Below are 14,529 nucleotides of genomic sequence, written 5' to 3'. Positions count from 1 at the left end.
CATTTCTATCCATACTAATATACTAATAATATTATTAAAGCGAAAGTATCTGTCTGGGTGTCTCTATGGTTATCTGCTAGCTAGCTAGCAGTTTAACCGATTTTGATAAAATTTAGTACATGCTATTTATTAGTCGAGTAACTCCTCGAGTTGCACTTGGTTGCGGCGCCTGTTAGTCGAGTGACAACTTGATTTACACTTGGTTGCGGCGCCTGTTAGTCGAGTAACTCCTCGAGTTGCACTTGGTTGCGGTGGCTGTTAGTCGAGTAAATCCTCGAGTTGCACTTGGTTGCGGCGGCTGTTAGTCTAGTAACTCCTCGAGTTGCACTTGGTTGCGGCGGCTGTTAGTCTAGTAACTCCTCGAGTTGCACTTGGTTGCGGCGGCTGGTGGCGGGTGCACTGCTCGCAACTCGCTTGAGCGCGATGCTGACGTGGCGGTCGCTGTGCTGTGCCGCGCAGAACGCGGTGAGGCGACACGGCACGTAGCTCGCTTCAAGCATCTTGAGTGGCATCGCGATTGTCATGCAGCCATGGTCTGGAACAGAAGATTGGTATTTTCTTACACTTGAAAGTCTACAAAAGGGTAGGTAGTTCTTGGACAAGCAATCTAAAACCGCCTACCTAGGTACTTACACACTGGACCTACCTACTCCACGACTGGGAATCAGTTGACATTTTGACAAAACTATAAAAGGCAAATTACTATTGCGCTGGAACCATGTCTCATTAACATCGAAATGACGTCAGCCGAAATAAAAATATACCATCAGCTTGAAACTTCAGTCTAGTGCTGTTCGCACTAAAATGGCGACCACGCGCATTAGCAATTTGCGGGACTTATATCACTCGTCTTGGAAAACTTTGGCAAGCTACGGGACTTTGTACATCGATCGGTGGCAAAAAGAGTGGAATTTCCTGGAGACCTCAAGAAGGGCTCAGGGAAAAGGTCAAGTACAAGTTCTTACCGAGCACTCTTTCGCGTTTCGGTCCTTAAAACTACAAGAGTTTGTGGTGGATTCATAAATCTGTAATTCCTCACCAGGTATCCTCTTCCTCAGATACACATTCTCGATCATATACACGCCGTTTCTGGCGAGCACGTTGGAGACGGTCCGTGACGTCATCTCTCGAGTGTGCTCCGACTCTAGCGTGGGCGCGTCGGTAGCCACGCCTACCACGTGGCTCAGGTTCGCTGCTATATACTCTGCTAGCTCGTAGCTTAGACCTGAATTCATAGGTCGAGTCGAGATGACAATCGGGGTATGAGGCGGGGGAACGCCCCGCACGTCACCCGCGCTACCCCGCATCGGATTACCACGGGGGCTGTGCGGGGCGTCCCCATTTCAATTGTCATCTCGACCTGTCGCGTACTATAGGATATAAACATTTATAATATGGTCTGTTTTAGCAACTTATCATCACCATGATCATAGCCGGCTCACTACGGTCTCCTCTCACAGTGAGACGGGTTTTGGCCATAGTCTACCACGCTGGCTATGAGCGGATTGGTAGACTTCACACACCTTTGAGAACATTATGGAGAACTCTCAGGCATAAAGGTTTCCTCACGATGTTTTCCTTCACCGTTAAGCAAGCAAGTGATATTTTAATTACTTAAAAACGCACATAACTCCGAAAAGTTAGAGGTATCAGTGTAAAACTCACTTATCACACGTGAAAACCACTGGCGTAACGTAACGTAGGTAAACCTAACCCTACCTAGCGACCGGCTCCACCATGTCCCCATACCGGCCCCAGACCAACCAGCTAACCTAGCACACCAGAATTAGTTCAATTAACATCAACTACAACGATCACGTTTGTCTAATACAAATTGGAACGATACAAAAGGACTCACCCGATAAACAACCTGTCTAGATCGCCAAAACACACTCACAGCAACCTTTCACAACCTAGTAGTATAACCTCAAACAACTGAAACCACATTAGGTCACAACGACAATGATAATAAGTACGACACACATAGTATCCACTGAGAAGCGACTCTGGCCAAAGCCAAACGAATAATGTCTCGAGACACACTGCGCATCTCATTTTATAATCTCACAATGACGGTGGGGACGATGACGCGATGTTCAATGAGCAAAGTGTTTACAATTAAATGGCGGTGAGCCTACATATATATATGCTCATGCAATACTGACCAGGTATTTTACATACGCATTTCCTCTGCTGGTTAACCTCCTTCCAGCCGAACTTGAAGAGCACCAATGTGGGTTGGTGTGGATCGTGCTTCAATACCGTCCATTGCAGGGCCACTTCCAGAGACAAGACCAAGGCTGGGTTAACCGTGGCGAGGTAACTGACGTCTATTATTGCCACTGCAATAACAAAATCCAACTAAAGGTTAGATTAAAGGTAGGTATACCATCACCAAGTCATCAAGCGGTCATGGATTGTTTTCATTTTAAGTCCTGCAAATTGCTAATCCGCGTGGCCGCCATTTTAGTGACGTCAGCACTAGACTGAAGTTTCGAGCTGATGGTAGGTATATTTTTATTTCGGCTGACGTCAAAATGACGTCATTTCGATGTTAATGAGACATGGTTCCAGCGCAATGGCAATTTGCGGGACTTATATCAGGCATTAAACGTTTCCTATGAAATCTTCATCATGATCAACCCATCTTCTCGGTAGGAACGGAATTCCGAACCAGTGGTAAATTAAACTAGTTGACGATTCAAAAGCACTTGTAGGTAGGTAAAAGTTTATTAGAATAAAAATATATTCTATTCTATTCTATCGCTGGCCCATTACTGAGAACGGGTATCCCTTCAGAATGAGAAGGGTTTATTTAGGCTATTGTTTGTTCAAAACACTATTATAAATGAAATGTGAAAAGTCCTCATCGATCCGACACCTGGAAAAAAATTTACACGGGGTCAAAGGTCACAAAAACGGGTTTTTCGTGATTATCAGCAAAACTGTAAGTTTATCATAAAATTAGCCAAGACAAAAGTTGTAGATCAGATAATTATCTATAAAAAATGCCTTGATTGTAATCTCACCTGGTGACGATGCAGTCTAAGATGAAAGTGGGCTAACCTGAAAGGGGTATGGCAGTTTTTAATAAACCCATGCCCTGTTGGTTTCTACACGGCATCGTACCGGAACGCTAAATCGCTTGGCAGAATTCTGGTATATCCAGCGGAGGACTTCAGGGTGAAATATTTACGTAATAGATACTTACACCTTGTCAACAAATATTCAGTAGGTATAGCGGCTGGTTGCATAGACCCTGAAGAACTGTACTCCAAATGTATCCCCGTACCCAGACCAGGTATACTGCAGTTCAAGCATATTTTCCTAAAATAAATAATTTTTTATATCTCTCCATAACGGCTATGGAGTCTCTCTGAAGGATAAGATTCGACATGAAGACATCCGCAGGAGAACCAAAGTCACTAACATAGTCCAAACCATCAACAAGTTGCAGTGCATTGGGTAAGCTATGCTTGCAGTAAGAGCGATGGCCGGTGGAGGCGAAAAGTTCTAGAGTGAATTGCGCGAAGCGTAGTGTGGGGCGCCATCCAGCAAGATGGATTGATATTATAAAGAGGGTGGCGTGAAGTGGCTGCATGAAGAAAGCTGAGCACCGTGTGTGGTGGCGCTCTTTGGGAAAGGCCTATGTTCAGTACTAGACGTTAACAGGCTGAAATGATGATGATGATGACATAAAATGTGACTGGTCTCTATCCTCAAACTAACAGCATAGGCGTTTTGGCCTACCACATCGGCAAGCATGTATTTTATTGACTTAGGTAACTGGTCTGCGCATTCTGTAACTGTACCATCTCACCTGATTCATGATCTATAAATTCTTACCCAAGTTTTTCAATATCCTCATAGTGTTCTGCCATATCTTTCCAAGATGTAGGATGCGTTAAGTCTACTGTAAATTCTTACCAGTGTTTTTCAACAGCCTCATAGTATTCTGCCATCTCCTTCCAAGATGTAGGGTGAGTTAAGTCTATCACGTCTATTATCGACAGATCTTCATCCTCTATAAAACGCTTTTTTAATCTACCATCAGCAAAATCTTTTAACTGCATTATCACCAAATACAAAATGATACTCTTGTACATTTTACTTAGGTCTAGCCCTCAATCGTCATTGAGATTAATGTAGGTTGTATTTAATGTCTGAATCTCTTTGTGTTCATCTTGTTTATTAAACATCGCCCACAATTCGAAAGGGTATATAAACAAACAATTCGGAAGTTATAATATTGCATTGTTATCAAGGATTTGGTCAGTTTGTTAATTCGACTAATGTCAATGGTAGTTAGTCTGTTTTACGAGTTGAAAAAGGTGCTCTCAACTTACTATAGCTTTGCTACGCGCACCGTACTTCAGGTGATTCTAGTCCACTTTCTTGACGTTAGCTTCGTCGACTTAATCGAGACCACAGCTGTCTTTTGTAAGGATCTACATAAACCAGTTGTGTTCCTTGTGTCCAGCGGCTTCCAGCTACTTGTCGTCCGTTCACCTAGTGAGCGATCTTCTAATGCTTGCCTTCCGCTGTGACTTCGCTATTTGAGCAATTGGGATCCAATGTCTACGTGATGTGAGGTTAATTTTTTTAACGAACAGGCACATGTTACTGATAACCACCGCCCATGAACATTTTGCAGCACCAGAGCAACCGTCAGTGTATTGCCGGCTTTTCAGTAATTTATTAAACCACCTCTTGAACAGCTCCACATTGTAGTTAGTAGGTGGAAGCTAATGAAATTGAAGTAGGTATACCCTTAGACAGCATTTTCTGAATGTGTTTTTCCTATTTCAGTAACAGTATTTAGGTAGTTATTTAATTAATAAGTGACTTTTACCTAATGATTTTTAAATAAAACGTATTCATATGCATGAGATTTTAATGTTGCAAATATTTTAATTTATGGAACAGTATTCTCTTAGCTATTAAATTTTTTAATATGTACAGAAATATTAACTCGAAAGTTATACTTAACATGCAAATACAAATATAAATAAACATAAATTAAAAATAAAGACGGACTAATTAATTTAGCTTCGTATAATTTTTTAGCATCGTAGACATAGCAATCTATATCAAACGACGAAAAACAAGTTTCAATGGCGAAGTTTTATGTAATCTTAAGCGAATTTTGTTTAGACACAAAATTACCAAGATTTAATCATAGCCTTTTGCTGGGTCTCCAATTACGAACATGTTCGACGTTTTAAAGTTCATTCAAGCAGTATCGAATGTGTCGACACAACGTCAAGCATTATCTACTATGCTCAGTTTGAATTTTGCTCATCGAGCATGTATCGGCGTAGACCCAGCTTCTAACAAAGATAATAATTTTGATGCATATTTCATTTGACGAGAAATAATTGATAATAATATTGCACTAGAGAAAATATTTAGGTACACAATACTTAAATTAGTCGTTGGTTTTATGCGTTACATTCTATAACAAGTATTAAAATAAAAATTATCCCGACATGTGGCATCTTTGACTTCGAATTGATGACTGGCATAGTTGATCTAGAAATGAACTCGATGACGTGGGGTATCGTTACAACCAAAACGTTTGAACCTTTTTCAATGTTTTTTCATTAATTTTTCAAGTCCTTAAGATAAAAATGTAAGATTGAAATGAGCCAAATTGTTCACAATTTAACCAGATATGCCAAAATATACCAAGCCAAATTGCATTTATTTAGAGTAAATGAGAGAGAGAGATGGGCCAGATCTTTCATCCATTATCGACCCCGAAAAACATAGCTAAGATCCCAGGTAAACTTTGCCAGAAAGAAACTACATTGAAATTTATGTCAAAGATAACCATTTTTGCGTCGTCGGGGTTTAAAATACTTATCAAATCAGTATAGACCTGAAGGCATATCCGTGACTTTATGTAATCCAAAATTGCTAGAAGACCCAACTGATGACACAGTTTTCTTCAAATCGCTGTAGCTATGTGTTCCCGTCATGACTAAACTTGTCATACTAGCTGGAGCATCCCGTAGTATATGGGAGCCAGAGTACAGCCCTGCGGTACTCCCTCGTTTCATAATAAACGCGTGATTAAAATTAGTCGACGTGTCAAACGAACCCGAACTTAGCTTTGTAGGCAATAACTTCTGCTCTTTATTCTCATCTTTGCTTTTATAACTTGACGATTTAGAGTTATATGTATGAACTCTGTTATAAGATCTTGTGAAAGGTATTAGTGGAGATTCGTTCCCTGCTTCACTGTTAGTTCTTGATACTGATCTTTGTCTTCTTTCGTACCATGATGATTTCTTAGGTTCATTAGTCATTACGATATCGACCATCGAATTTAGCCCTTCATCAATTCTGTCTAAGCTTTTCGTCAACTTTTTCGATTCGATTAGACTCACTATTTCATCAACACGATTGCATTTTGGTGTTTGTATCTTTGTGTCAACTGGACTTTGATTTTGTGATTCGTAAAACATACTCTCGATATGTCCTCGTTGACGAGATCCAATTTCTGAATTTTGGAAAGATTCGCTACGTTTGACTGAAGTCTTCTTATATTCTTCTCTTGATCTGGTTCTAGAACGTTTTATTCTGCTATCTTCGTTACGTTCAACGCTATCAAATTTAGCGCGACATTCTTTAAAATCAAAGCTTGCGGTAGAATCCTTTTTGGTTACATTTTTATTATTATTTTGGCACCGTGATGCACTTAATAAAGAATCTGAGCCTTCATCACTAGAGTAGAAGTTATCGTCAAGCATATCAGGAGCTTTGCTATATAGTCCATGTTCTATAGGTGGTACAAATAAGTGAATTAAACTTTTGGCTTTTCTCGGTGGATGAGGTAGTATTTTACTGGGAACTATTTCTGCTTCCTCCTCCTCGTTATTATCATCATCTATATCCGTACTATTTTTTATTTGAATGCTATGCCTAGTGCTTGTAACTGAATCCTCTTTTTCAATAGACTTGTGTTTTTGGTAATCATGTAGTGAGATCTCTGAATCATCGTTACATCTTGACCTGTCGTCGTAAGCTATGTCTCTTACATATTGTTCAGTTTCTGCATGATTCACAATATTTCTTAGTTCTTGTATGACTTCATCTATAGTAGTTTCATCGTCTTCGTCGGATGATTTTAATTTTGGATCAGTCTTCTTAGTGCTCTCTAGTTTTTTATGTAGCGGTCGTTTGTTTCGCAACAGGTCATAAGTTTCATTCTTTATATTGAACACTTCGTATACCATTGACTCTCTTTGTGGATCGCCTTCAGGACTAAGTGACCGCTCTGAGGAACTTATGCCTTCATCTTCTGGTGGTGATGACTCATCTGTAATTAAATTATAATCATAAAAATCATTTATTTCGTTACTTTGTTGTTTAGTTCAATAATTTTTACTTGAATTTAATAGATAAACTATTGTTAAATTTACCTCTATTTTTGTGAGCGGAGTTTTTTTTCTTTATCACAAAAGTCTTCTTCCGGTTTGAACTGCCGTGCTCCGATCTCAACGTGCTAACTTCTTCTTGTAACTCACAGCATTTTTCTTGCAAACATTTTTCTAATGACAGCAGAATCCCTTTCTCTTCTTGTAGTATCTGAAATAATAAAATCAAATTTACTCCCTTGTTCATCAAAATGTTTTAGATTAAGAAAATTTGTCAATTTAAAGAAATTGTGTTCGTGTACTGTCTTACTTTTTTCTTTTACTAATTGAATTATTAATAGCTTAAAAGCCGCATGGGAGTTCAAAGTTTCTCTGACAGATAAAATATTAGGGACTAATAAAATTCATGGGTGTACTACCGTTTGATTGAGACGGCTCGTGGAGTATGGTACAGATTGCAGAGAGTGATATAATATGTTAAATTCCTTGATTTTTACGTCAACTGTCATGCTCTAGCACCCCGTACCCTATATCACGAGTCATCTCAGTGAAACGGTATATTATAGTATTAAAATTATTACCTTTACTCTTTTCTCTAGTAAATCCAACTTGTGTCTAAGATCATCTTTTTCTTTCAGAGCCTCATTTGCTTTCTCATTCAGAGTGTCAACGTCAATCAACTGTTTCTCGTAACTTTCTATCTCTTTTGTTACAACTTCGTTAGTGCTTGGCAGTTTCAACACGATCTGCAGACAAAAATCACATTTTATCATCTTATTCAACCGTACCGTACGCGAATGTAAATGAAGCTTTTGAAGCTTAAGGGCGCCTTTAAATTTGTCGAAAGTGGCCGTGCGTAGGCCTGCTTTGTAAATCCATATAATTCCGATCGATGATTTGACGCGCGGCCACAGCAACGGTGTAACGCTGCAGTCGTGCGTTTTTATTTATATGAATTTATAAAGCAGGCTGACGGCAGCGCTGCACACTTTGCACCTAATTTGCAGGCACCTTTAATGTGAGTGGGTTAATGAAATTACGAATGATGATAAATAATGAAAGAGTGTCAACCAGGATAACATTGATTATTTTATTGTAATAATTAATGAATAAATTAATGAGAATTTATGGAATTTAATCCCGTAATAAGATCTTTATTACTGGATTTTTTCATACGTACTGATAAAACATTTGATTTAGATTGGACAAGCAACATTGAAATAAAAATAGGACACTACAAAAAGAAACAGAATAAATAAATTATCCTCACCTTCTTCAAAGTGACAATATCGAAACCAGCCTGCTCCAATTCCGCCTGTATATAAAGCTTCCGTTGAGGAGTTGGGGCACTTGATAACAGAGCGTTAATGAAGGCCAGACCAGCTGCCTGCAGTTCCCCAGAACCTCCCCCACTTTGGAGCATTCCCACCAGAAACCTAAAACGTACTGGTTCACCGAAACGGAGACGTAATGTGGATAGTGCTTCGGATATCATACTATGGCCTGAGGCTGGTGGGTAACAAGATTTGGTGAGCAGCTGAAACATATTAAAATAGGTACCAATAAAGTATTTTTTTAAATAGCACAATCTTGTGCAATTTGTGACTAACAACTCTCAGACGTTCACTTGAAATCGACATTTCCCCCATCACTTATGCTTTACTAATATACTACAATATACAGAAATCAAAATGTGGGCCTTTATCGGATACACATTCTTTTGGTAAGCCGAAATTACGTTACTTGCTTCCGGATGGGCTGTGGATTATGGATGGAAAGTAGATTCAACGCTTGTGAACGATAAATATGTAAATAAAGGTGTTTGTCACTTGATTATAAAAAGTATGTGTTATAGTCACCTGTAAAGCCAAGACTCTGGTCTTGTTAACGGTGGACATAATGCATACAGTAAGCGCGTACACTCCGTTGGAGTTGGCCATCAGCCTTCTGACGCAGTCGGAGTATCTGCTGCAGCAACTCCATAGGCATTGTCTGGAAAGACGTCGATTTGTTAATACCTAGTTGAATTAATAACTAAAACTTCAATTAAAAACTATACAAATACCTACCTATAATCATAATGTTTAAAAATAGTTTCGAACATGTTTAAAATTATCATCATCATCATCATCATCATCAACAACCCATTGCCGGTGCCATTACTAGGACCGGTCTTTTCTTAGTATAAGAAGGGTTTAGTCTACCACTCTGGCCAAGTAAGGGTTAGCAGACTTCATACACCTGTGAGAATATTAAGAACTCCTCAGGCGTGCAGGTTTCTACACGATGTTTTCCTTAACTGATATTAATTTTAATTACCTAAAACACACATAATAGCCCCGAAAAATTAAATATGCTTGCCCAGGATTGAACCCCGTAGCCCCCGAATAGGAGGCCAACGAGGCAATTGCATAACATTATTATAAAGATGTTAATAGTTATGCTACGTACAGGCATGCCAGTTCATCCAACAGAGGCCTTCTTCTAACAGCTGGAGGTCCTCGCGCAGCCTCCCCTGTCTGACTCAGCTGAATATTGCGCAGGAGCTCCAGGAGTAGAGTAACACCATCTAGCGGCTCGCACGCGAACTCTTGCACAAAACTGAAATTGAATAAAAACTTATTTAGCAACTAGGTGAAGACTCCTGGACCAATAAGATGAAGCTAACAAATTCGTCCTTGTGGATTTAGGTTTTCTAAATATATAAAATGAAAAGGTGACTGACTGACTGACTGATTTATCAACGCACAGCTCAAACTCCTGGACGGATCGGGCTGAAATTTGGAATGTAGATAGCTATTATGACGTAGGCATCCGCTAAGAAAGGATTTTTGAAAACTCAACCCCTAAGGAGGTGAAATAGTGGTTTGAAATTTGTGTAGTCCACGCGAACGAAGTCGCGAGCAAGCTAGTTTAATATAAAAATTTAAATTCTTACTTATGCTACCTAAGGTACTTATATGTATACCTACCTACCTATATCTAGTATTTGAACTAGCACTAATAACAGTACCTATCTGATTCATATCAATTTCATTAATAAAATAAATCACTAATAAACCTCCAACAAAAAATTAAAATCGTTAAAATCCATTCTGCCGTCCTAAAGCTAAAGTGTCGTTAACTACCACAACCAAGTTTCGAGATATGATCAAAAAAGCGCGAATTTATGAAGAAATGATGCCATTTGATAACTAATAACCGTATCCAAAACTTGAAACTATGAAAATGTAGTGCAAATAGAGCACTTTTGAATAGCTGTATTTTTAAGTTTCTAGAATAAATAATAATTAAAGCAGGACAGTTTTGGCTTTTTAGTCTAGCATTTTTTCTAACAACGTCTTGTATTTACATAACTTAAATGTCGTTAGATTACCCTTTAAGACGTTTAAGGCTTGGATTGCATTTACTTTTTTCATCGTTTTACGAAACTTAAAAAAATTGTATAGTTACTAAAGTAAAATGACTCTAAAAGACTTTAACGACATTGTAGGTTAGGTTATGATTCTTAAAACTATCAATAACATAACACTTAAAATGCGGCTTTTGTAATTTAAACACATTTTAGTCTAGTAGAATAGAAATGGTTTGTATACAGTAGCGTTTTTTGGGGAGAATTGCTAAACTAAAATGTGGTTTATTGCAAATGATCGAACCGTAGCGACGTTTTAGGTTAGCATTGTTTACAAAAATTTGAGGTTTTCCAATGAAAGTAACGGTAACTACAACAATTGAAAGAGGAACAGTCCGAAAGTAGTCTCTTATTTTGTTAAAACTTATAGTATTAGTGCTAGAAATCTGTAATTTGGCATGGGTATAAATATTAATCACGCCGACAAAGGGGTGAAATAAAATTGTGATAAATATTATTTTTAGGGTGGCTCTCCTACATGTAAAGTGGGGGTGAATTTTTTTTTCTCGTCTACCCCATAGTGTGAGATATCGTTGAATAGGTCTTTTAAAAATACTGTGGGTGTGGGAACGTCAAGTGTCTACCCCCTTTATCAGTCATATGGTTGTATAAACGAACGTAAAAAAATTCACAGCATAGTATATAATATAATCAATTTTAAAGGAAACTATCATGGCTAAGTAGGGTTCACAGGTTAAGGAGTTGTATCTGTTTTCCGAGGTTAATTATTGTACGTAGATATTATGAGTAGCATAATATTAATGTATATTATAGTTTCATTGTATCTATTGTATTTGTGATTGATCGTAATCCTAATAATATTTTTTCCAACTTCCCCTGTGAAGCTGGATTTTATGACTCTCTCTTCAGTTACCATCGTCCTTTGTGGGCCCGTTTGTAGAAGTGAACCATGAAAAACCATGGATTTCAAAATATCCTCCGTATTCATAAATAAAATAAAAGCACTATCATAGGTCAGCTGTAATAATTGTGACATTACAAAATCCATAAAATCATACAATTTTCCTTTTTTCTTCATATTAAGTCCTCTTAGTCCGTTATATCCTCTTGTTTTCTTCCCACTACGCTATCATTCCAGAGTACAGTGAGAGGTTTGAACTCATTGGTTATTTTGCCTATTGGTGCAAACGTTTGATTGAATGCCACAAGGCGTTTACTGAAAGCTCTCGCAGGCGCACTAGTCAAAGTTAGAAGCTTTTGAAATGTGGGTATACAGAAGAATGTTGAAAATCTCTTGGGTACAGTGTATCAAAAATGCAACTGTACTACAGAGGCTAAGTGAAGATGTTGAAATCCTGAAGACCATAAAAGTGCGGAAGTTGGAGTATTTCAGCCACATTATGAGAAATAGCAAATACGACCGCCTTCAGCTCATTATTCAGGGGAAAACAGCCGGCAGTCTTACCACCAGGCCGTAGAAGAACATCGTGGCTAAAGAATTTACGCCAATGGTAAGAGTACCCGATCTCTTTTCCGAGCAGCAGTGTCCAAGGTGCAGATAGCTCTAATGATTGCCAACCTCCGATAGGAGACGGCATTGCAAGAAGAAGAAAGTCACAACCTCGCGAGATGCGGGAATAGTTAGAGACATTAAAGTTATGTATTGCGGGATAGAGTTATTTTAGGATAGGAAACAATATTTTTTTGCAAAATATCACTAAACTGTAACGCGTTTATGTGTCATTAAAGACATTTTAGTCTAGCATTTTCGTTAAAAGACATTTAAGTTATGGAATAGTGCACAATAATTTTGGAGAAAAACTTAATTTAAAAATAAGTATAGTGACTTTAAAGACATTTTAGTTAAGGAATTTAAGAAAAAAACCAGCTTTGAGACATTTTAGACTGGCAAATGTCAGTTAAATGCGTTTAAGTGTTGTTATCATATGAACAGGTAGTTATTTAACGACGTTCTTCATATTGCTATTTCAAAAACTACAGCAGCTAGGAAAATACCGGTTAGATTGGTCGATAGAAAAAAAAATTCTAAGTAAGATAGCGTTAAAAAGTCAAATTTGGCCAAATGTTGGTTAACGACGTTTTAGCTTGAGGACGGCAGCATTGATAAATCATCATAAAATGCCTAGGTACTTATGCAGCAGTAAAATCTTAAGTTGCGAGTTTCTTTATAACATTAAAGGCATTCCAAAAGCAATAAAAACATTATCATGCCGGTATTTCATTCGTATTATAGGTACCGAGAATATCTTAAGAAGCCGCACGTTGTATTTATTATTGAGTATGTACCTACCTTTATAATTTAGTTTTCATTTAAAATTGTCTTAATTACCTGCCAAGCATGTTGTTATTTTGTTTAAATTAGTTTAAAGGGTCCTTAAATGGCTTGAATACACGATGCCAGCTACTAAACATCTACTATCATCATTACACTCCCTCTAGTAAAAGAGATTCAAGTATAAAGCAGCTCGCGTGTCAGCTGCTCAATCGCTCGATGCTGAGATGACAGCTTCTATACCCAGAAAAATTTGTGACGGAATGTGAGTAGACAGTAATATCATATTGTAGGTAACGAATAGACAGACCTACAGAATTATTATGCGTAGACGAGCTGAACCTAGCATAGATATGTGTGCTACCAATCACTACCACTGGATCCCTACTGAGGTACCTACCCATATTATTATAAATGCGAAAGTGTGTTTGTTGGATTGTCCTTCAATCACGCCGCAACATATCGAGGTGATTTTTTTGTGATAGTTAAAGACCTGGACAGTTACATAATATTCTATTTTATACCGGAAAACTGGAGTTGCCACGGTGTTTTTCAAATCCCTAATTCCACGTGGACGAAATCGCAGGCATCATCTAACTATAGTTATAATACAATGTTATTATGAGATCACGTGATATCATTATCACACCTTATCAATAATTAATCTGATTAATCAGCTGCAAACGTGTCCGCTCCACTCTGCTTCAGTGAAAAGTGGTCATACGATGCCACTTGCTAGTAGCTGCATTGCAGTAACTGACCAATAACTTGCACGCCAGCTTGCACCGTGTGACCGAGCTATAACTAAAGCAGGTATTTCTTATAATAGGCGCCATTTTTTTGTCAAAATGAAAATGAAATAACTCATCAACGAAGTCGGACAGGGAATAAGAAATGTATAATCAGACAGAATAAAGAAATCATTGTCACAAATTACAGCCGCTCAGAGATTCACCTCAATCGTCTTAGCAATTTGAGCTGCATAGAAAAAGTATGTATGGTCCAAATGATGCAATATAGCGTATTTAACATTACCGCTTCTCCATACAAATGTACTATCAAAATCAAAATATATTTTTTCGTTGATATAGATAGGCAAACAATACTTTGCTACAACTTTTATAAGTAACACTATTTCATGCCGTTACATATTATGCGAACAATAAGACTTAAAACTAATTGTAACAACATGGGATTATGCCTATTAATCTATTTTTTATCTTCTCGATCTAAAATTAAGCCAGATATTGATTTATATCTCCATTATCTATGCCCTTAAAATAATAAAATTAAATAATAGGAAAATTTAACTTATTTTGAAAGTCATGACCCTTAAATATCTCTGTTTTACACCAAACTTTGAGCCGAGTTTGTGCGTAAATAAGCGATGTAAAAAACTACAAAATTCAAATAGCCTTTATTTGTTAATTTTTTTTTAGGGTTCCGTACCTCAAAAGGAAAAACGGAACCCTTATAGGATC

At 37.9% G+C, this 14,529-nt stretch overlaps 2 protein-coding genes across 4 annotated transcripts in view; both read right to left on the bottom strand.

Moving 5' to 3' along the window:
* Positions 1-127: 127 nt before the first annotated feature.
* LOC117987823 (uncharacterized) lies at positions 128-4,733 on the bottom strand. Of its 2 annotated transcripts, none has more exons than XM_069502496.1 (5): positions 4,347-4,733; positions 3,212-3,327; positions 2,166-2,342; positions 1,040-1,225; positions 128-535 (listed from the first exon to the last, which is right to left on the bottom strand). In XM_069502496.1, the coding sequence occupies exons 2-5, from the start codon at positions 3,252-3,254 to the stop codon at positions 345-347; spliced, it is 597 nt and encodes a 198-aa protein (XP_069358597.1). In that variant the 5' UTR covers positions 3,255-3,327; positions 4,347-4,733; the 3' UTR covers positions 128-344. The 2 variants fall into 2 exon arrangements, with proteins under 2 accessions (XP_069358597.1, XP_034830779.2); XM_034974888.2 differs by lacking the exon at positions 4,347-4,733 and adding an exon at positions 3,928-4,008.
* A 147-nt stretch (positions 4,734-4,880) lies between these two features.
* Positions 4,881-14,529, bottom strand: part of mwh (multiple wing hairs) — a 121,518-nt gene continuing 111,869 nt past the window's right edge. For both annotated transcript variants that reach the window (XM_034974496.2, XM_034974497.2), the window contains 6 exons: positions 9,834-9,983; positions 9,242-9,374; positions 8,653-8,919; positions 7,964-8,128; positions 7,428-7,593; positions 4,881-7,324 (listed from right to left, as the gene is read on the bottom strand). In XM_034974496.2, coding sequence (XP_034830387.1) covers positions 5,871-7,324; positions 7,428-7,593; positions 7,964-8,128; positions 8,653-8,919; positions 9,242-9,374; positions 9,834-9,983 — 2,335 coding nt within the window. In that variant the 3' untranslated portion in view covers positions 4,881-5,870. The remainder of the gene's footprint in view (positions 7,325-7,427; positions 7,594-7,963; positions 8,129-8,652; positions 8,920-9,241; positions 9,375-9,833; positions 9,984-14,529) is intronic.

The sequence above is a fragment of the Maniola hyperantus genome, chromosome 13 (genome assembly GCF_902806685.2).
Source record: "Maniola hyperantus chromosome 13, iAphHyp1.2, whole genome shotgun sequence".
Taxonomy (NCBI): Eukaryota; Metazoa; Arthropoda; class Insecta; order Lepidoptera; family Nymphalidae; genus Maniola; species Maniola hyperantus.
Note: the sequence above shows the minus strand (reverse complement) of the source record. Positions and strands in the feature narration are given on the sequence as shown.

What these genes read in the sequence shown, in the direction of transcription:
- LOC117987823 (XM_034974888.2), bottom strand. Translation starts at nt 3,962, where the DNA reads ATGGCAGAATACTATGAGGCTGTTGAAAAACACTG. An exon ending in GAGGCTGTTGAAAAACACTG is followed by an intron (nt 3,328 to 3,927) that starts GTAAGAATTTAC and finishes TATTTATTTTAG; the next exon opens with GAAAATATGCTTGAACTGCA. An exon ending in TCTGAGGAAGAGGATACCTG is followed by an intron (nt 536 to 1,039) that starts GTGAGGAATTAC and finishes CTTCTGTTCCAG; the next exon opens with ACCATGGCTGCATGACAATC.